The sequence below is a fragment of the Biomphalaria glabrata genome, chromosome 14 (assembly GCF_947242115.1).
Source record: "Biomphalaria glabrata chromosome 14, xgBioGlab47.1, whole genome shotgun sequence".
NCBI classification, from domain to species: Eukaryota; Metazoa; Mollusca; class Gastropoda; family Planorbidae; genus Biomphalaria; species Biomphalaria glabrata.
The window spans coordinates 1,603,245-1,627,565 of NC_074724.1; the positions used below are offsets into that span (position 1 = coordinate 1,603,245).

General features: G+C 35.9%; 2 protein-coding genes across 2 annotated transcripts in view; one reads left to right on the forward strand and one right to left on the reverse strand.

Annotated features, from left to right (window-relative positions):
- The window catches only part of LOC106075685 (uncharacterized), a 151,581-nt gene that overhangs the window by 59,865 nt on the left and 67,395 nt on the right, over window positions 1-24,321 (forward strand). The window lies entirely within an intron of this gene.
- LOC106062675 (uncharacterized) overlaps window positions 1-24,321 on the reverse strand; it is a 66,532-nt gene that overhangs the window by 35,365 nt on the left and 6,846 nt on the right. Inside the window, exons 4-6 of the mRNA XM_056011091.1 lie at window positions 21,945-22,155; window positions 20,607-20,792; window positions 20,009-20,080 (exon numbers count right to left, since the gene is read on the reverse strand). Of these exons, the coding sequence (XP_055867066.1) occupies window positions 20,009-20,080; window positions 20,607-20,792; window positions 21,945-22,155 (469 nt within the window). The remainder of the gene's footprint in view (window positions 1-20,008; window positions 20,081-20,606; window positions 20,793-21,944; window positions 22,156-24,321) is intronic.

Genomic DNA, 24,321 nt, shown 5'->3' on the forward strand with positions numbered 1-24,321 from the left:
TAATTAAACTATTTCAGTTTGTCTAAAGGATCCGACTAACCTAGCAGACTCCTCCAGTCTTTGTGATGAGAATCAAGATACAGGTAAACTTTTGGTTTGTAAATGTTTATATAAAGAAAAGTTTTTGTACAAGTCTTTTTTCTAATAATAAAGATAAAAGAAAAGAATATATAAAATATTTATTAGACTTTTATTCTTTCAGATTCTTATCATTTCACCAGTGACCAGTCCAAATCCCAGTCAGATGAGTTTTAAGGTCCACTAATTGGTAACTTTTGAGTTTAAACTGTAGAGATCAACACATGAGTTAGACTTGATCTATTTATAGATATCTCTTGATTGACCCAATACTGTACATTGTGTTGTAAACATTGGATCAAGTTTATTTCCTTGTTCTCCAGGTGATCATGAAACTCAGGAGTCAGAAGGTGGAGAAGCTGATCTACACAAATATCTTGTGGACTGTGAGAAAAATCCAGGTCACAGCCAGTTTATACCTGTTGATACATTCACCTTGAAACATTTACCTGAAGGTCTTCAAGACAATGATTTGTATGAATACATCAAAGTTACAGCTGACCTCACAGTTAGAGTTGATGTGAAAATGTCAAGTCCACACAGACCAAAGTTTTGGCCAAAGACAACTCAATCATTTCCATTTTATAACATGAGTGAGAGAAGAAACTTGAGGACAGGAAGTGGAAGAGTGTGGAATGTAAGCAAGTTTCAAGATGGAGTCTGGCAAGATGGAAGTTATAGAGATACTGCCTACACAAAGTGTTGGTGTAGAAAATGTGAAGGTTCAAACTCACCCAGCAATGTGTGGTGGGAGTTTATAGTGATCACAGCCGCACATGTGGTTTTTGATGACATTGAGGCCAACCACACAACCTTGAGATTGTTTTATGATAGAGATGACAGCCAAGTTGTCATTGTTGATAAGGTCAGTGTTGTATATGTAGACATTAAGTATGACTGGTGTTTGTTGAAATGTGAGACATGTGATAAAACTTTAGGAAATAAACTGATGGGAATGTTCAAACATTTTAAAAATGTCAGGAGGAAAGTCTGGAACAAATACTGTGTCTCTAGCTCTCCACACAAGTTGACCTTTATAGTGTCACATCCTCATGGATGTTCTAAACAGGTCAGTGTTGGTCAATGGAAGGACAGACTAAAGGTGGGTGGTAGATCTAAGTTTCCTTATACAACTTGTACATGTCCAGGAAGTAGTGGAGCATATGTCCACTGTCTGGGGTATAGAGACTCGCCTTGGTCTGAACTTGTCCACAGTGGAAGTCTCAAGCCTGGATTAAATTACAGTGGAGTTAGTTTTGTCTAGTGAGTTGTTTCCCTTGTGAGTTGTCCAGCTCCACCATGAAGATGTTTTTGAGAACCCTTGACATTCTGAACATCAAACTAAAATGTCTCTTTAGTCTTGAGTTATGTAAAGAAATTGTGTATGTTATCTTTAAATTTACAATGTTTTGTTTCCTTTTTTATCCATGTTGTTGTTTGTAATTTACATTTAAGATAATCAAACCTGTTCAAATACAAACAAAATCTGCCAGCTATACATCTAAAACTTGCTATCGACAATAAGGTAGGTGGGAAAAATTATTAGATGTAATTCTTATATTGTTGTTTTTTTTTTAATTTAAAAGTTTGCAAATATTTCAAATACAAAAAATTGTCAGTTATAAAAAGAATTAAATCGAATACAAATTGTATTGCTTTGTTGGATTTTATTTTTTAAAGTTCTTTTCTATCAAGCAGCCATGTTGTGTTTTTCAAGGGATATAACTTATAAATACTATTTTTTTTAAATTAAAACACAGTTATCTCCTCATGTACCTCAAAAACTTACATTTAATTTCTATAATAAATATGTCAATAGATTTACAGTAAACAACCTACTAAATGTATACTGTATTTTTTTCATTTTAAATATAATTTAGATTTTAGCAAACATTTTTAATAAAAACAAACAAAAATGAATTGAAAATTAGAAAAAAAAAATCAAATGTTTTATTTGATATCAATCTTTTTACTTCTACAACGCGCGGCTATTTTTTGTTTTTTTTTTTCAAGGGAGGTAACTAATAAAATACTAACTTTTAGAATAAAAACCTAGTTGTCTTTGCTTGTAACTTCAAGAGTTACATTTAATTTTCTGCATCATATTTTAATAATAATAAAACAAATGTGTTGACGAGGAGGCAATGTTGGTAACAAAACAAATATATGTGTGATAATTTGTTAATGTTAATAAATAATCCATTGGAACAAAACAACACACACAAAATTTTAATATCCAAATCTTCAAGACCAAAAATGTTGTATTGATTCTTATAGACAGACGTGATTACCTGAACGTATTTCTCCATTAAAAATTCTATTTACATACCAGCAAGAGTCATTGAGTGCCTACTGTAATGATGTATGGATTGATTGAATCTCAAGTATTTCTACAATACTTTGACAAGATTTTAATAAGAACCTTTGATGCTTGACTGAACTGCAAGAACTTGGTCTATACATCAGAAATATGTAAAAGTAAAGTTCCCTTTCAGACCTTATGTCCTATAGGGCAGGTAATGTAAAGGTCATCTGTTTCTGCGGTCAGGGTTAACGAGGGTGTCAAGTGGCTAGCACAACGACTAACTGCCTTTACTTTTCTCAACAAACATTAAGTAGGCCTATCCATTAAAGCTGGGTGGACTTGGAGGCGGCTGATCCTGAAATTCAAAATAACAGGTTTAAAACCTGGGAAGCAAAGAAATGTATCACTTAGCCACCGCCCCTCCAAACACCATAAGATCGATAAAAAAACGTTTTATAACTAAATACGATTCACAATCATCTCAATCCCACTAACTGAGATTACTTAAAGGATGACACCGACCTTAGTGACGCCACTGTTTAACACAACACATAGACATCTCTTTCTTTTTTCACGTTCGCAAGTCAACTAGTAACGCTGATACAGTATGACCAAATAAGCAGTACTAGTCTTAGACCGATTTAATCGAGTTCTCAAATTGATACCACCACCTGACAGGGGCCTATCACAATCAGCCTTGGCTCTAGTCAGATGCTTTGAAAGATGTAGGACTTAAAAGGGTTAACATATTTAGTGTATCGTACGATGGCATAACTTAAATTACCCACTGGCACCTATTACATTCAAGTTGCTTCCTCTACATAAATGTGAATAGTAAAAAAGTAGAAGATGGGTCTTGTAAGCTTTTTGTTAAATCGGACCCTGCAGTTTGTAATGCCGGCCCTGCAAGTAATGAACAAGATTTTGTACCGTTCAGATCTAGTCTATTAACAGAAGTCGCCCACTTGAAGTAGTTTTAATGGAGCGGGTGTTTGTTGTCATCTAATATTTTGGATATAAGATATTTGTGTCTTGTGACTAGTTGACCTTAAGAAGAAACAGCGCTGCCACTTGAGGTAACATTCTTCAAAAGGGGCCTTCGATCGGAAGTTATACGTTTTTAAAAAAAGTTTATTTACATATGGTAGTGCGGTGTGTGGTAGCGTTGTGTATGGTGTTGTTGTGTGTGGTAGTGCTTTGTGTGGTAGTGTTGTGTATTTGTGCTCTGTGTTATTGTGCTGTGTGTGGCAGTGTTGTGTGTGGTATTGTGTGTGATATTGTGTGCGGAAGTGTTGTGTATGGTATTGTTGTGTGTATTTGTGCTCTTTGTTATTGTGTTGTGTGTGGTAGCGAGGAGTGTGGCAGTGTTGTGTGTGGTATTGTGTGTGGTAGTGTTATGTTAGTAGTGTTATGTATGGTAGTGTTGTGTGTGGTAGCATGTAAGAGGTTGTCTAAGCGGAACAACATTTAAGATGAAACTTTGCCTTGCCAACCAATTATTCCATATGTTATCAGATGTAGTTTAAAGCTGTTAAGTTTGTATACTCTAAATAGCCGCTGTGTGACTTTCTGTGCCAGAGTTTCAAGATGGTTTTCCCATGAAAGTTTTTTGTACTCACGATGAGACATTATAATCTGCTTAGTAAAATAGAAGAAGAATTTCAACTTATCTTAAAATAATTCAAGCAGTAATTCTGTCAATTGACAAGTAATCCGAGGAATGATCCATTTAATTTAGTACATGAATCTGATTTGTCTTATTGGTAAACTAGCCATCGAAATGAATATGAAGAGTTGATCTTGTTTTGACCACTTGCTAATGCTCCTATATCTGCGACTATGACTTTATAATTGATGAACTCTAGCGTGTATATTACAATGAACAGTGTATTTGATCCTGAACTATATAAAACTTCTAAATAACATTCACTGCCAAACAGTATCATATGGTCTGGACGTGGATGCATTGTGTGTTAGTGGAAATGAAAGTATAATCTGAATAAATAACAACTAAAAATATGTATTAAAAATCTTAAATTGGGGAGGTTTAACCCCTTTATTTTTTTTTAATGTAAACAAATTTAAACTTATCTGATTTTAAATAAAAGCAAGCGAAGGATTCAGTTAAATTCTTTTGAAAATGGCAAGTGTTCCAGTTAAAAAAGTTTAAGAAACATTGATCTAATCTATACCATGTAATGTATTGAGAAACATTGATCTATTCTATACCATGCGATGTATTGAGAAATATTGATCTATTCTATACCATACAATGTATTGAGAAACATTGATCTATTCTATACCATGTCATGTATTGAGATACATTGATCTATTCTATACCATGTCATGTATTGAGATACATTGATCTATTCTATACCATGTCATGTATTGAGAAACATTGATCTTTTCTATACCATATGATGTATTGAGAAAAATTGATCTATTCTATACCATGTGATGTATTGAGGAACATTGATATATTCTATGCCATGTGATGTTTTGAGAAACATTGATCTATTCTATACCATGTGATGTATTGAGAAACATTGATCTTTTCTATACCATGTGATGTTTTGAGAAACATTGATCTATTCTATACCATGTGATGTATTGAGATACATTGATCTATTCTATACCATGTCATGTATTGAGAAACATTGATCTATTCTATACGATGTAATGAATTGAGAAAAATTGATCTTTTCTATACCATATGATGTATTGAGGAACATTGATCTATTCTATACCATGTGGTGTATTGAGAAACATTGATCTGTTCTATACCATGTGATATATTGAGAACCATGTAATGTATTGAGAAAAATTGATCTTTTCTATACCATATGATGTATTGAGAAAAATTGATCTATTCTATACCATGTGATGTATTGAGGAACATTGATCTATTCTATACCATGTGGTGTATTGAGAAACATTGATCTGTTCTATACCATGTGGTATATTGAGAAACATTGATCTATTCATTACCCTGTGATGTATTGAGAAGCATTGATCTTTTCTATACCATGTGATGTATTGAGAAACATTGATCTATTGATTACCCTGTGATGTATTGAGAAGCATTGATCTTTTCTATACCACGTGATGTTGATTGCACAAAATGTCCAAATACATCTGTTGTTAAGGACGACGACGACATTTCACGAGGATGTCATGTGACCATCTCATTAGCTAACCGCCTTTATTTTCCAAACCGATTATAAATACCAATTAAAGGTGGATGGTCTAATTTAAAATCAAAGAGTCCAAGACACATTAATTCGGAAGATAAGCGTTATACTTACTCCTCCACCAGGACATTAAAATGAATGTTTAGTTAAAATATACTTCCTTAAATGTTTGTTTGTTTTTAAATAGAAAACTAGAATACATTTTTCTAAAACATAAGCATCAGAACTATGGATGCCTAATGACTTTGATGGTATTGTGTTCTTGAAAAGCTTAACTACTTTTTGTTTGTGTTATAAGTTCAAGTCTACTCTCTGCTGGACCGTCAAGCCGCCTGTTTCTAGCTTTATAGTTTGATTTTGTTAGAATAATAGAGACACAAATCTGCTTCATATCACAGAAACATCTTTCAACTCAAAATAATTATTAATTTGCAATGACAAAGCTAATTAGTATAAGAACGAAACGGAGGCATAATGCCCTGGGCACAACACCAAGACGCAACTCTTAATGGGGCCTCCAACAGATCTTGAAAAATAAAAACATTTAATTCTGAGAAATATATTTTTAACTAACAAACATTTTCAATTACATCTAATTAGACCTATTTGTTTTGTTTCTTGATCTATCTTAGAGATCACCGTACTGCTAATACTTATTCTACAATAAACTCCTACTCACATTATTATAGGATGTAAATAGCGTGTTGGATACAACCAAATTGGATTCTCCGCACCGTACAGTCGTAATCACGTAATAGCAATAACCCTCCCCTACACTACACTCCGATAAGATCAATATTTTTCTTAAATGCCGCCTCAGATTGAGACAACTTGAGCTCATTCAAAAACGCTGCGGGATACACATTTGAGACCAAAAGAAAATCTGCTGCCGAGGACAGACGCAGACGACAAAAAGAAAGTGTTTCATTCGACCAATTGTGGACAATGGTAATGCTTGTTCTAGTTGTGGCAAAATATGTAGGTCAAAGCTTGGGCTGCGTAGCCACGGAAAATACTGCATTCCTCATTAATCTTTGGACTCTAAGACAAGTCTTACTCATATTATTAAATTTTTTTGGGTGATTCTAAATTTTGATTATATAAAATCCAATTCGTCAGGTGTCCGTTTTATGCTCAAGAAAGAGGGACCATTTGTATACTTTTTTTTCCAGCAATGGAATAAGAAATCTGACTTTATTTTAGTGTCTTTCTAACTTTCTGCCTTGATAATATTTTACAGTTTGAAAGGTTCTTGACCGCCTAGAATAGCTCCGCGCTGATATAGTGTTTCTGTTAACCTTTTTGAAAACAATAAACTGCGGTTCTGATATTGTGTTTAGCTTTTGATGACATTCAATGATTCTAAAGCCATGTCTCGTGATTCTAAAGCCATGTCTCGTGATTCTAAAGCAATGTCTCGTTATTCTAAAGCCGTGTCTCATGATTCTAAAGCCATGTCACGTGATTCTAAAGCCATGTCTCGTGATTCTAAAGCAATGTCTCCTGATTCTAAAGCCATGTCTAGTGAATCTAAAGCCATGTCTCGTGATTCTAAAGCCATATCTAGTGATTCTAAAGCCATGTCTCGTGCTTTTAAAACCATGTCTCGTGATTCTAAAGCCATGTCTCGTGATTAAAAAGCCATGTCTAGTGATTCTAAAGCCATGTCTCGTGATTCTAAAGCCATGTCTCGTGATTCTAAAGCCATAATTCTAAAGCTGTGTCTAACAAATGTAAAGCTTTGTCTATTTTTTTTTGCTCGAAAACCGACTTAATAAGAGTTGTGTTGAGCGCCTAAAGCTATAGGTACAGAAGACCTTCTTCCAGACACCGTTGATCCACAACAGAGATTGGACCATAGCGCTCTAGGCAAGCTATAAACATGAAAGTTGGGCTGTAATAAAGTTATTCCAAAAACAAAACTAAAAAAAAAGGATAACACTTTCATTAGGCTCCAACTAGAACATTTAAAGTTTTAACTTGATCCTAGAATGGGAGGGGGAGAAATAAAGTGTTCACAATTTTTACCAAACAGACAGACTTTTTAGAAAGAAGAGACCTCACTTCCTAGAAGAAGCCTGGGGAATCCCCTACAGCAAACATTGACTTTTGATGATTGAAAACGTAATCTACTTGTCTGTAACTTTTTTTACTTACCCATTCGTGTTAAGTATTAAAATAGTTGATGGAAATATTGTATCGTCTGCTTCACGAGACATAGGAGGCAGCTACATGGGCTACCAAGTATAATCTAAATAGCACGAGACATAGGAAGTAGCTCCATGGGCTACCAAGTATAATCTAAATGACACGTTAAATTGTATTTTTTAAAATATATAACACTTTATAGGACCTAATACAAAACATATTTTATAATAAAATAACATTATTAAGCTGATCTAAGCTGGATCACTGACCTAAAGATTAAACTATTTAAAGTGTACTGGCTTCTTTTTGATGGACAGGATTCATATCTAGTCATGTAATTTTGATTCAATGGCTGCCATGTCGTGTCGATAGTTTCGGGTTAGAGCCCTGCCAATTGCCATCTCTTGCCTCAGTGGCTGCCATGTCGTGTCGATAGTTTCAGGTTAGAGCCCTGCCAATTGCCATCTCTTGCCTCAGTGGCTGCCATGTCGTGTCGATAGTTTCAGGTTAGAGCCCTGCCAATTGCCATCTCTTGCCTCAGTGGCTGACATGTCGTGTCGAAAGTTTCAGGTTAGAGCCCTGCCCATTGCCATCTCTTGACTCAGTGGCTGACATGTCGTGTCGAAAGTTTCAGGTTAGAGCCCTGCCCATTGCCATCTCTTGCCTCAGTGGCTGACATGTCGTGTCGAAAGTTTCAGGTTAGAGCCCTGCCCATTGCCATCTCTTGCCTCAGTGGCTGACATGTCGTGTCGAAAGTTTCAGGTTAGAGCCCTGCCCATTGCCATCTCTTGCCTCAGTGGCTGACATGTCGTGTCGAAAGTTTCAGGTTAGAGCCCTGCCCATTGCCATCTCTTGCCTCAGTGGCTGACATGTCGTGTCGAAAGTTTCAGGTTAGAGCCCTGCCCATTGCCATCTCTTGCCTCAGTGGCTGACATGTCGTGTCGAAAGTTTCAGGTTAGAGCCCTGCCCATTGCCATCTCTTGCCTCAGTGGCTGACATGTCGTGTCGAAAGTTTCGGGTTATAGCCCTGCCCATTGCCATCTCTTGCCTCAGTGGCTGCCATGTCGTGTCGATAGTTTCAGGTTAGAGCCCTGCCAATTGCCACCTCTTGACTCAGTGGCGTAGATAGAGTGGGGGAGTAGGGAGGATAATTTGAAAATCCCTCCGGCTTCCACTTGAGGGGAGCTTCAAATTAGTTTTTTTTTAAATTAACTCTTTCTCTCCGTAATTATTTTTCTCACTTCGATAGTATTAATAATTTCACTTATTTGTATCTCACTATCCTGTTATGATTAAACTTCAATAACACTTTTGTTTGTTATCAGAAAATGTTATATTTGGTATTGTGTTTTTTACACAACACAAACAAACGTTTATAAATGTAAAATCAATTTAGTTAAATGGGGGTCAAATCAATGTTGGCATCGTCCGTTAGGAGAGAAAGAGTCAAATTTTATATATTTTGCAAAAAGGAGGGGCCTCCAAAGAGGTCAAGTTTCCAGGGCTTCCAAACGATGGAAAATTTCTAGCTACGCCCCTGCTTGCAATCCTGCTGGCGGTCTGGGATATGATGTAATAATCTTCAATACTGAAGGAAGATCCAAAACATGTCAAACAAACCAGCAAAACAATGCTTGACTTATAAGATATTATAACTGACCTATTTGAACATTAATTCTAAGTATTCTTATACATTGGGATTCACGCTTGGGCTTGTGTACCTAGCGACACCTGACACGAGCAGACTTGTGTTTACTGAACGCCTAAAGGTACAGAATACCTTCTCACAGGCACCATTGGTCCATAAATGAGATTTAACCATAGCAATTAGAGCACGCTCTAAGCATGAAATAAAAGCTATTCCAAAATCAATACAAAACCAAACAAAAAAAACTTTTTCATTTCATTCTATGAAAACTCAATAAAAATGGTTATAAGAATCACAGTAAAATTATGTAGCAACATTAAAAAAACAGATAAAAATAATGTCTTAACTTTATATAAAAAACCTGGCTTATATATATAAATCATAAATATAAATCATGTGAAACTCAACTAATAGTTCACATAAAAAAAATTCAAAAGGCTTCTTTAATACAGATGTCCTTTTATCATACGAAATTAATATGGATCGTAGGCCTTGGGCCCCACTGTAACTAAATTTACATACAGCTTGTAAAAGACATGTTTTGTTTGTTGTAAAATATTTTGGATGTTCCTTTAGAGTTAAAGGGGGATGGTAGCGGGTAGGGTATAAACCCGGGATCATCGATAAGTCCGAACGACAGTCCAGCGCGCATACCGCACGACCAGATGCTAATATGTTGTAAAGCAGGATGAGAATAAAACTATTTACTCTACACATAAGCGAATATATGTTATTCCTTTGTGTAGCCTAATAAAACAATCTAGTTTGTATATACCTATGTAAACATGAGATACATAAAACAGGTACATCACTATCCAAAACCTGGCTTCATGAAATATAGATCGCCTAAACTCAACTAATAGTTCACATAGGAGATTTGTCAAAAGGCTTATTTAATACAGATGTCATTTTATCAGACATGGTTAATATTGATCTTAGCACTCGGGCCCCACTGTAACTAATTTTACATACAGCTTATTAAAGACATGTTTTGTTTGTATGTAAAATGTTTCGGATGTTCCTTCAGAGTTGAAGATAATTTATTTCTGGGGGACGACGGGGGATGGCAGCGGGCAAAGTATGAACACGGGCCCATCGATAAATCCGAACGACAGTCTAGCGCGCATACCGCACGACCAGGTGCTGATACGTTGGTTAGTAGGACGACAATTTCACTATTTACTCTACACATAAACCAATGTATATCTATATGAAGACGAAATAAGACCAGGGTTTTATACAGGCTGAAATGCAACTTTCCAAAATGTATAGCGCCCACGACAAAATGGTGGAACCAGATATACTGAGGTCTCTCGCAAAGGAATCCCATTTCCTTCTATCAGTCTATATACTTCAACCTCTCTGCTCGTGCTATATAAAACACATTATTTACCAATAGTCGTATTTAGTACAACTTTCAATCGAAAGATAAAACATTGGGCATATATGTAAATAAAAACTTGTTAATGTTTGAATGAGGTGAAACAAGTAACAAAAACACAAACAAGAAAAACCTAAACAAAATTGTTTGTGTCATGTACGAGGTCATAACTAATCGGAGGTCTCAGGTGGCTGCCTAGTTCGCTTATTCATAAAGCCGGCCCTGATTGGAGAAAGTAACATAACAGGAAACTTCTACTCTCAGAGCAGCTAACAGTCACAGATTATTAGATTTAATTAACAACTGACAAAGCCTAGGTAATAAAGTCAGCAATGATCAAACTATCGCAGCAGCGTTACTGATAAAAGGCAGGGATGAATCACATCCAGACAGTAAAATCAAAGACTTAACAGAGTGTGGGACGTATTTTATTTTCTCTTGTAAAAAATGTCTTTTATTTATAAGATAAGAAAAATAAGACAACAGCAGTGGTACAGATCAACGTCAGAAACGTAATAAGAACTTTGTTCTAAGAGTTCAGTCACGTGATCGATGTAACGTCATGCTGTGTCGTATGGTTACAATGAGTCAGTGTAGTCAATCAGTACTGTACAGTAACGTCTGTAATATATAAGCTAGGATAAGCTAAGATAAGATAAAAAGACGGAAGGAAATGGATAAACTGACTAAATGCATCTCGTTTGTCCCTTGACTTTCTTTCGTCACCAAATCCCTCCACTTTTCCCCCGGCCAGCAGCTGATCTTAGCAGAAGAGGTCGGTCCATTATTTTTGACCTTATTCAGCCAGCTTTCCCTTTGGACGATTAGTTCTTCCTTCTACTTCCACTGCACTTTGAAGAAAGACTTTTGACAGTTAGTCATGTCTTACAATAGGATCAAACCAGTTCAGTTTTCGTCTAAGCACAGTTTTGAGTTCTTCTTTTTTTCAATTACCAATAAAAGTAAATAATACCTCCCCACTTTCCTAAAAAAAACACGATATAATCAATAAAAGTAAAAGTATTTCTCATGGAAAAGGGGAATTCCCTTTTCTCTTTTTATGGGACACTCCTGGCCGAGCACCTTTGGTCCCTTTAGTGGGATTCCATAGTCTGTCTGTTAGATTGCTATCTTTGCAACGATTTAACCCTGTCATGTCAGACTAACAAGGAAATATGAAATACAAATTTACACAGATTATCCAAACATTTACTACCTTATTCTGCGTAACTATCCGATAATCTATTTGACTTTTGTCTTTCGAAACTTTATTATTTTTATTATATTTTTTTAGACCTGAAGTCCTCCAAGAAACTAAATCATCGTTTTTGCTCCTACTATTAAAGTAAATAAAAACATTACTCTGAAATACATACGTATTAAATTTCCCAAATGGGAAAAAATTATCTCTTAAGAGCATACAGTTTAACACGTAGGCTTGAGGTGGGAACAAAAAGGGTAATACAAGAGAAGACAATTACACTATTAAGTTGAAGTAGAATTAGCACTAGATTACTTCCCTTCTTCGAGTTCATAAGACATGCTGACACTGATGTGTTTTCTTTATATGAGAAAAGAGTCCTTGTAATCGCAACACATTTCCGTAAGGATCAATAAAGCAGTCTTCGTCTTAGTCTTATTTGATAAGCACCGAACTGTTGTTATGATTTTTATAGAAGTTGATGTGGTTAAGTGGGAAAGCGCTTGGCTTCTAAAGCAATGGTTTTTAGTCTGCGGTTATTAACTTAAGAAATTTTTAGGACACCTGAGTCCTGACATTAGTTGGGGGAAAAGTAAAGGCGTTTTGTCGTTGTGCTGGTCTCGTGACATCATCGTTAACCGTTGGCCGCAGAAACAGATGACCTTTACATCATCTGCACTATAGATTACAAGGTCTGAAATGGGAACTTTACTCTCAGTCCATCCAAATCTAAAATGTAGCTGGTATACGTTGGGAAGAAGCTTGGTCGTTGTGTTGACAATAGGATACCCTCGTGAACAGTCAGACATGGAAACAGATGAGCATCCTCCCCATTCACCCATCATAAATTACGGAAATTGAATTTTAAAAGACCTAAAAGAATTTTGTCGTTCGGGCGTTTTTTTTTTTTAATTTTCTAATCCCAAAACAGTAATACAATTTTTAATGCAGCTTTTCTCAAACTTAGAAAAAGAAAAAAAAAGGGGGGGTGGCTCCAAAGTAATGCCAAACATATTGAGACGTCTTGCCAAATGGCGAGGTCCCGACAACCTTAGGTTGGTCAAAGTATTTTTTAAAGAAAAAAATATATTTTCATTGTAGTCAACGCTTGGTATGAATCGTTAGACATTTAGCTATTATAGAGACGTATCATAACTGACTGACTTGATGACAACTTAGTTTTAGTTTAGTTATGTTGTTATTAGTCAGTTGGTGCTGGGAATTTAAGATGACAACATTTTACAACGAACAGAAACTCGACAGTGGCCTGTAAACATTAAACTTGATTCAAGTATCTAATGGTCTGGTCTTGGTCCTTACATCTTGTTAATGTGCAGGTCTTGTTTATAAGTAGTTAAAACGTGTCTAATACATCCGTACATGAAACTCAAACATCTTCTGAGACTTTATCTAGGTCTATTTAAAGTCATTGTAATGGCGCCTGTCTTCAAGGAATATATGAATGACAAACAGTGCGATTGAATCCTTTTGTATCAAGTACAGCCACATTTACCTTAACCGTCATTCCAGGTAAAAATATCTATCTCTATCAATCTATCAATCAATCAAATCAATCAATCTATCTATCTCTCTATTATCTATCTATCTATCTATCTATCTATCTATCTATCTATCTATCTATCTATCTATCTATCTAATCTATCTATCTAATCTACCTATCTATCTATCTATCTATCTATCTATCTATCTATTTATCTATCTATATATCCCCATTAACTTCAACCGGACATATAAGGACTTAGGTTGAAGAGATGAAGAACATAAGTGGACTTAGATTGAAGAGATAAAGGACATGTAAGGACTTGGGTTAAAGAGATGAAGGACATATTAGAACATACATTAAAAAATAATGCACCTAAAACATTCGAACTCGTATGTGATTCCATAGAATTTATTTTTAACTTAAAAAAGTAATTATTCTAATTGTTTAAGAGTCTAAGTTCTACACTTTTGAAAAAAAAATACTTTTAAGGGTTTTTTTTTTTTTTTTAAATTATTGTATTGTCACGCGTGACTGCCCACTTGGTTAAAGAGAGTAAAAAAATAAAATAAGTGTTACTGATCTTCATGAAAGAATATTTGTCAAGTGTTAATGTACATCAATGATTCCCAAACTGTATTCCTTTGAACCCTAGTGTTCCACGAGGTCTGAAAAGGTGTTCCACAAACTACTACAATAATTAACTAGTAGGCCACCATGTGAATTACTCTCACTTCAAATAAGCCAAGTGTTCCACAAACTACTACAATAATTAACTAGTAGGCCACCATGTGAATTACTCTCACTTCAAATAAGCCAAGTGTTCCACAAACTACTACAATAATTAACTAGTAGGCCACCATGTGAATTACTCTCACTTCAAAGAAGCCAAGTGTTCCACAAACTACTACAATAATTAACTAGTAGGCCACCAGGTGAATTACTCTCACTTCAAATAAGCCAAGTGTTCCACAAACTACTACAATAATTAACTAGTAGGCCACCAGGTGAATTACTCTCACTTCAAATAAGCCAAGTGTTCCACAAACTACTACAATAATTAACTAGTAGGCCACCATGTGAATTACTCTCACTTCAAATAAGTCAAGTGTTCCACAAACTACTACAATAATTAACTAGTAGGCCACCATGTGAATTACTCTCACTTCAAATAAGCCAAGTGTTCCACAAACTACTACAATAATTAACTAGTAGGCCACCATGTGAATTACTCTCACTTCAAATAAGCCAAGTGTTCCACAAACTACTACAATAATTAACTAGTAGGCCACCAGGTGAATTACTCTCACTTCAAATAAGCCAGGTGTTCCACAAACTACTACAATAATTAACTAGTAGGCCACCATGTGAATTACTCTCACTTCAAATAAGTCAAGTGTTCCACAAACTACTACAATTATTAACTAGTAGGCCACCATGTGAATTACTCTCACTTCAAATAAGCCAAGTGTTCCACAAACTACTACAATTATTAACTAGTAGGCCACCATGTGAATTACTCTCACTTCAAATAAGCCAAGTGTTCCGCTAAATACGTGGTCAAGAGGCTAAGTACGCTTGAACTTGGCTTGGTTTGTCTACTTATGAAGGGGTTCGAGGTTCGATACCCGACACGAGTAGAGCTGTGTTTACTGAGCCGAAAACACATTTCAGCTAAGTCTTATTACGAAGTCCAGCTCCCTTGATATTTAATGAAGTGATTTACATTTATCTGTATCCTTACATATATCTTTAGTCTGTTAAACCGTTGGGGCAACATGCACGATTCGTCGACCGTCTTTCTCCATGCCACTGTCCTTTGCCTAGGTAGAACCTCTTTTAATGTCAGGTCCGTCCATTTTATTATGTTGTCCTCCCATCGCTTTTCTGTCTGCCTCTTAAATTCTTTTTCCTGGTACTGTTCCCAGAAGAAAGGTCTCTGCGAGCCCCGGAGATCTGGTAATATGTAATGTAAGTGGTTTATGTAAGACCAATTATCAATGTACTTCATAAGACATGTGACGTGGAAGCGAGCTATCGGTCTCCCCAGACCACGTGACTGGCCTACTATGACAAATGGTCTAGATCAGGGGTGGGCAAGTTACGGCCCGCGGGCCAAATGCAGCCCGCCGAAGTGCTTTATGCAGCCCGCGGACACCTAAAAATTCAGGCATGCCCACATATTACACATATAAAAATGCAAATATATTAAAAATAAATAATTGTAAATATGAATAGAAATTATTGAAACATTTGATTCTTATCACTTATAATGAAGAGGCTGAAAAAACTATTGTCTCTAAACGTTATTCTAAAAAGTATAAAGTAAACAGTCAAAGACAAAAGCCCAGGCCAGTATTTTTTCAATGCTATGAAGATCTGTGTTGAAAGAGTTGGGTTGGCTTGTACAATATGGCAAGGGTAACAACTGCTGGAGCCCTATCTTTGACTGAGAAAAACAGGATGGCTGCCTGGTCGTGCGGTTTGCGCGCTGGACTGTCATTCATATATATCGATGGTTCCAGGTTCAAACCCTGTCCGCACCCATCCCCCGTCGTCCTGTGGAAGGTTTGAACAAGGAAGTAATTATCTTCAACTCTGAAGGAATATCCGAAACATGTAAAACATTTTACAAACATTTACTTTTAATAAAAAAAAAAACAATATTCCAACCATAAACTCATAACGCAAAGTTTAGACAAAGCTGCATTGAATAAAAATTGAATTAAGATGCAAAATATAAATTCATTTATTGGAACAGGACACATAGCATAGACAAATTATTCAACTACTTAGGGCCCTTGAAAGACAGAGGTCTTCACGCAGGATGTATGTTAAATTATAATAGAAAAGAATATGCGAAACTTGTCTCACTGTTATTGTTGTAGTACGCTAGTTGTTTTTTTTTTAATAAATTGCATAATTATAATTTTATCGCTGTTTTTTTTTTTTTAATTTTTCTTTTTTTTTCCGGGGAGGGGGGCTACCAAAATCACTTCTGCTAGGGCCTCCAATTATCTAAGGCCGGCTCTGGCTGGTAGTTCCGAGAAGTACTTGAAGATTTGGAAACAAAACATTCCGATGTTCGGTAACACAGTAGTATCCACTGGCCTAACATTAGAAGAATATGGAATCTCAAGGTAGAAATTGTTCGATTCCTTGAAGGACATAGACTGTGAATTTGTTACTAATATTTCTAATGAAGAGTTGAAGACAGACTTTATGTTTATCATCGTATGCATTGCAATTTGTTGTCTGCAAATGAAATGTATGTGCATCTTAAATCTTTTCAAACAAAACTATTCAACTTCTTCAGGCCAGCAAGTGAAATCGGGTTTTGGCATTTTCCTTAGCTGAAAGGTGTAACTAGTGAAATGGTTGAAAAGTAAAAGACTAATTTGGATTCCTTGATAATGGAATTTAAAAGCCATTTTTAAGACGACAAGAACTTCGAACCAGTTCTCAATACCCTCAGTTTACCATTTAACGCAGAAGTTGATTCAGCTTCAGATGTTATAACTCCAAGCAAAGTTTGACCTGAAAGTTCCAGTTAGTTCCAGGAGTTCCATGGTGCCAGAAGCTGTATGTTCACATGTTCAAAAAACTTTGCTGCTAAACTTTCACATTTTTTGGAACCACAATCATCTGTGAACAGGTTGATGCTGATTGACTGTAATTTGACAGCAGTCACAAGAAATAAAAACGAATATTGCGTAAGTGGCGATATACCGCATCATGAACTAGAATAAACATTTAAATACTTCCCAATAAGTACAACTGCACAGCTTTGCGAATTATAATGTAAAATGACAATAGCAAAATGAAAGAAAAATCATTCGTAAAATTATTTCAAGAAATTGCTAACTCTTGTAGTAGTTTGGAAAGGCAAAAAAAAAAAACAAAAAAAAAACTATATATTTATGCGGCCCCCAGTCCGCAAATTTTATTTATGCGGCCCTAGGTAGTAAAAGGTTGCCCACCCCTGGTTTAGATTCATGTCATTCATTCACACTAGAAAAGAAAAAGTAACTCTTCTTAACACAAATAAGAAAGAAAAAAAGAGTTACTCACCTTTGTTATTTTGCCAATTGTTTCATAAGACAGTAAAACTAAATGCGCAACTCTTGGCTTTTTATTTCTCGTTGTTTGCGACATATTCTTTGACAATGAATGAGAAAAATGATAATTTATTTCGCACATCCTCGGATTCATTAACCTTGTAAATAGACTAAAACCAGCATTACACTGGCGCTGGGGAGAGTGTAAGACCTATGTGTAGACTTTATTTAATGTACACTATTACATAAACAGATTTGTCCTCCTCTTACGATGTAAGCCTTATTATAGCAAGAAATAATTGTAACTTATGTAGGAGGTACTGTACTAGTGGCTGTTTGACTACGTGCGTATGTATTGTATGTATTCTGATAGTAACATTTTGCTTGTATGATCAATGAGACTATTGTTTTAAAAAAATCTTGAATAAAATATACACCTCTGATCTAGTTAAATAAGGAACATAATTTCTAATATTTTAATGACAAAATCAACGTTTACATATTCAGCCGACTTTTACTGTGCTCTGTTATTTAATACTTGAATTAAACTCCTTCTTCTTCAATCAATTGAAGTGTTAGGTTAGGTTTGGGCTTTCTTACATATAAAGCGCATTCAATCCATCACAATGGAAGGTCGTAAGTTAAAGGATTTTTTGGGCGGACTAGAAGGCCCAAGTTTGATTTTGTGTGGACCGGGAGTCTCAATTAAAAAGGATTGATAAGCGATGCCATTGCCAAGATATTTAAAAGACTACTGAAGGTTTCAAAACAGCAACAAGAACTGAACTGTTACAAATGTTTCACTTCTATTCCAACTTTATTTTCCCTGCACTTATCTCTTACATTGTAACACCTTTGACCCAGTCTCTTCTACAAAGTCCAAAAATAGCAACTAGAAATGTTCTTGTAATTCTGAGTAAATGAAATGTCTGTAAGCATTGAATTAGTTTACATTTGTACTTACCTTTGTAAGAAGAATTAATATTAGAGATACTGGTATGTACCTTTTGAGAATCTGTAACACGAATTAATATTGTATTAATTTAAGTGTATAAACAATGTACAAAAAATGCATAATACACTCACAATCGAAAAGATAATTCACTGATGTAAACGAAAATTGAAAAACAAATGTGTGCTTCGTCTCGACAGTCCAGGGTTCGAATCCAAGCCGCTGCCCCTCTCCCCCCCCCCGCCTTCCTAGGTGAAGCTTGGGTCTAGGTAGAAGCTTTGGTTCAGAAAGAACATGCAAAACAGACAGACAACAAGAAAGCAGCTTTGACCATACAGGTATGCATCTATAGACCATAGCAAATTGTTTTGTAAATGCGCATATCTAATTAACTCTTTCAGTGAGGCACAAGAGTTACTGCTTTTGTCTCACTTCAATGCACAGTTGAACATTTTTGTTTTAAAAAAGTTTATTATCGTTTCCGGGAAGATATCTTCTCATAATTCATCCATCAGACAAATACATTGAATTACTGCCCTTGAGCACGAGTTTCTTGAACTAAAAATATTTTTTTTGTAATTAGATTTTTATTCAAAAAGAATTCTTGTTTACAATGGATTCTATTGAACAAATGTAAACCTTACAGATTAAATGTATGTGCTTTATGTGTGATGTGTTCATTAAATGAGTTTTTTTCCCTGACATTATTAGTGCTGTGCAAGTGTTTAGCGCTGTTCTTTCCTTCAAGGAAGTTCAAATGTATTATATTTTATCAACGGGAAGATAACGCGTCCAATAAGTTATTTTTTTATATTGATTAAAAATATTGCTTTAGAAGCACAACCTAAATCAAGCCTAAAGGTTAATGTTGACCGTAGCATATGTTGCCTATAGCTTATGTTACCCATAGCTTATGTTGCATATAGCTTATGTTGCCTATAGTTTATGATGCCTATAGCTTATAACGCCCATAGCTTATGTTGCCCCTAGCTTATGTTGCCCATAGATTGTGTTACCCATAGCTTGTGTTGCCCGTAGCTTGTGTTGCCCATAGTTTATGCTGCCTAAAGCTTTTGTTCCCCATAGCTTATGTTGCCCATAGCTTATGTTGTCCATATCTTATGTTGCGCATAGCTTATGTTGCCCATAGCTTATGTTGCCCATAGCTTATGTTGCCCATAGCTTATGTTGCTAGCTTATGTTGCCCATATCTTATGTTGCCCATAGCTTATGTTGCCCATAGCTTATGTTGCCCATAGCTTATGTTGCTAGCTTATGTTGCCCATAGCTTATGTTGCTCATAGCTTATGTTGCCCATAGCTTGTGTTGTACTTTGTTCTTATTTATATGTTAAAGTGTTCAGACGAGTAATCCTATGTCTGCAAGGAACTGCTCAGTGGTTTCCAGATCTTGAAGCTCTCCATATAGTTTTTTGTTCTATAAGGTGCTTTTGGGGCCAGTAGGTCTAGCTTGTTAGGGCCTATCCGTAGTGCATGCAGGTCACAATGTTTATATTATTGTACTCCACAACATACAACTACTTACTGTTCACGTGTAGCACATAGGTCAGTGATAGATTTCGTTTGTGCAGTACGTCATCAACTACGCAAGAAAATTCTGAAAACGTAATTTAGACAAACACATTAGGAAATAATATATGTAAATGTTGGCGGATCTTCAACTAATAGACTCACTGCATTAACTTAATGCTTACAATAAATAAAATATCAAGCAGGACTATGTGGCGCATATAATAAGTTGTCCCCTTTCAGACCTATGACTCACGGTTAACGAGGGTGTACTGTGGCCAGCACAACGACCAACCGCCTTTACTTTTCCCCGACTTATGTTAAGTACATAATAGAGCTGGGTAGACACAGAGTCGCCATAAAGATCTAAAATTCAAAATCCAAGATTCAAACCCATGACCTTAGGTTCCAATCCATGCGCTTCACCACTCAGTGACCGCTCTTTGGCCCATATTATAGACTACATTATAAAAACAAACCTTTAATTTCAGTTAAATCAAACTAGTGAAAGTTTAACTTATACATTAAATTCATCATTTAAAAACAAAAAGTCAATAAATTATTTCCCTGCAACGTTAAGAAATGAACATAAAAATTTAATTTTCAATCCAAACCTCGAGTGTGTTCAGTTGCCACAAAAGTCAGTCTTGACGTGTTTGAGATTAATACATTAGTGACTGTATTATACCACCTGAACATTGCATTTACTGGTTCTATACCTTCAACACTACATTGGCAGTCTACTGTAGCACCGAAGTCTACTTCTTTAGGGCAGTTCTCGAATTTGATGAAAGGTTTAGCTGTCAAGAAAATATTTTTTGATTTTATGGGGCAATTAGAGCATGGAATGGGTTGCCTAAATATTTTGGTGTGTGGTGTGTGTAGTTTGCATGATTTGAGTCCTGCATTATCTTATTACACACATTACTAAAAAAAAAAAGAAGAAAGTTACGTCCTACGCATGTTCATTTAGTTGTGCATCTAGTCGTTTGTTTTCCTGTATGATTCAGGCAACCCATTCCATTATCTTAAGGCATTAGGGAAGAAAGAGCACTTGTACGAATTTGTTCCAGCGTCAGGAATAGAAAATGTTACATTTTAGATGAAAAGCATACGACTTCTTTAAGATAGATTTTAAAAGTTTAAAAAGATGTTAGTATATGCTACTCATTGACATAAAACGCTTGGCGACTAAAGGAATCGAGCCCGAACACCAAACCTTGAATTATTTGCTGAACTCTTAAAGGCAGCCCTGAAACCTTCTTCCAGATATCACTTCTCTACATGCCCACAAAACAAAAGAGACATGATTTGAGAGCATTAATTAACATGGCATTACAGACGAGCTGCATAAAAAAAAAAGTTTTTAACAAAAGAAATCCATGCACGTCTGCTTTGTTAGGAGCAGGTGTGTGTAAGAGTGTGAGAGTGTGAGGAAGCTGTTTCTTATTTTTATTTGTGAGTTGGGCATGGATTTAACTAAGGTTTTATTTCAAGGGAGATAATATGTGTAGTCAGTAGTTCCCAAACAAAATAGCGCCGACAAAATAGCGCTATGATTTTTTAAACATTGGTGATAGGAGAATTAGAAAACAATTCCTAGTACAGAAATTTTTGTATTATATAGTCACCATCGTATCATCTCGTCACAGTAATCAGTGGATAGACATTAGTTTTCCTGGTCCTGATCAGGAGTTGCGTACAAAGGGGATATATTTATGTTCGAATGTTTTGGATTCGTACAGTTGGCCTCGTCTGCGTTAGTTGTGCCAAAATGTGTTAAGCTGCATGTAAAATACAGTACAGTTTCTTAATATATATATAGTAAGCTTTACGTAAGTTTATGCCTGGATCGGGGCGTTAAGCGCTATATTATCTCGAACTTGTAAAAATTTACATTAAAAAAAAAATAATTAAAATTATCTATCTATCAATGACATGGGTAGACTCACACAAAGTGACTAAAACAGAGACGTTTGTTCCGTACATTAAATCAGCCAGGCTGCCGGAAATATTCGGAAACATGGTCACCACGGCAGTAAATGTATCTGTGGTTGCTATGGCAGCAGGTTTAACAAATGTGCAAGTTGTTGTCAAGATGTATGTGTCGTTTCTCAAAGTGTCTTGGCTGTAGAGTTGTCTTCCTTCTTCTGAAACATAATTCTGTAATATGTAAATAAGGAAAAGTAAGTTTGTAATAAATGAAGAATTTAATATATAACATTGTATTTGCTTATATTCGGTATCAGCTATTTACCTTTTGTTGACACTTTGATTTTAAAGATCCCCTGTACATTCTCAAAGCAATAACATTCAGGAGAGAAAAGAAAAGTAAGCAATATGATTAAATGTGTAGATTGAATCATATATATTATTATTATTTTATTATTATACCTTTTTTATAGCGCTAGTTTCAGGCTTATAGCATGCTCAGAGCGCTTTGGTCCAATCTCATTTACGGACGGGGAAGGGGGTATCTAGGAGTTGGTTTTCAGTTAACACAACTCTGCCAGATTCGGGTGTCGAACCTTGACAGGCTAGGTAGCCAAGCCAAGCCAAGTTCAAGCGCTCTTAGCCTCTCGTCCACGCTTCCCACATATACACATACGACAATAAAAAGAAAAATTGAGAGCGTTTTTTTGCAATAACTAGATAAAAAAACAACATCTTAGAACGCTATACTGTAAGATTATCACCTTCCATAAAAGGATAATGTAAGATGCACTCGAAGGCTATGAAGGAAGAAAAATTACTTACTTGCGCTTCGCGGATGACATAGACATAGCAGGGACAGAAGTACTAAATGATTTGATGATGCTCATAGACAAGACTATAAGGTATCTAAATAATTGACAAATACATCCAAACAATGACAAATAGCCAAAATGGCTTTAAAAGAGGCATCAGTACTGGGGGTGAAAAGATGACTAGTGTCAGTAGTTTCAAATACCTCAGATAAAGGAACAAAACCTAAACTCCGGGCCTGAATTGCACAGTCCACAGCAGAATTTTAAAATAATATGAAAAGACAAAAGCATAGCCCTCGGCACTAAAATCAGTTTGATGCACTGCCTGCCCATGGCCATATTTTTATATGCTATTGAATCTTGGACGCTGATTGTAGAGCTAGAGAGGAAAGTCCTAGAAATGGAATTGAGATGCTACAAAAAGATTCTAGGTATAACATTAAAGACGGCATCACAAACCACGTGATTAGAGACAGAGTGACTACAGCGTTTTGACCCCAAGATGACCTGCTAACTAGTGTAACAAAAACACACACAAAAAAAACGGAAACAAAAACTCTACGGCCTCGCAAAGCTCTTCCTGCAGGGAACAGTACCAGGAAAAAAAGAAGAAGAGACAGACAATACTGTGGCGTCATTAGGATTGGTGTTACTCGGAACTGTTAGCTCAGGGTATCACACCCCATCATGAGCAGTGATTCTCAAACTTTTACAGTTAACGCCCCAATAGTCGTTGAGTCTTTTTCTTTCAGAAACAGTGCTTCGTAGATTATTATAGGTATTTTTATGTAACCAAAAATGTTATTTCTGGATTTAGTATTAGAGAAATGAAATGTACATTTTAATAAACGGCTTCGCCCCCATGGTATGGACGTCGCGCCTTCAATTAGATAACGTCGCATCCTCCTATGAGATGCCCCCAACAGCCTGAGAAAACTTACAGTAGAGCATCACAGTTGTCATGGCTTATGGTCCTAAGAATGTCTTCGTGTTTTGCAAGGCGTCTTATGGCGGGCCTGTTCACGCAAAAAACTTCAATAGTCAAATGGTTGGTCAGGGAGAAGAAATTGGTCCGTACTGCCGTAAAGAGAGGGGGGGGGGTAGATTATAGAGTGACCTTGGTGGAGAGGCAATCAAATGTTTTTAAAAGAACTTTTGAATCAATCTTGTTGCAAAAGTAGAACGATCCTTGAATTCCCTTAAATTAAATGCGGTGGTTATGTCGTTTTTACCAGATTCAGACTAAAGTATAAAATAACTCCAATGCGAATACAACCTTTTTATGCGTGTGTAAAAGTCCACTTTTGCATTCCTATTGTAAGCACGTATGTCTTAAACATTTGTACCAACAAAAACAAATACACCACGGCCTAAGATACAATAGATAGATCTAGAGTGCGAAAGTATATGTGAATAGACCTATTTGGGTATATATCTTGATATTTTTTTTTTATTGTGTTGATGTATCTTCTTTTGCCAGTATATAATTTTTCCCTATTGGGTGTCACCCCATATGGATCGCCCCCCCCCCTTATCTCGTAATGACGCCATATATATATATATATATATATATATATATATA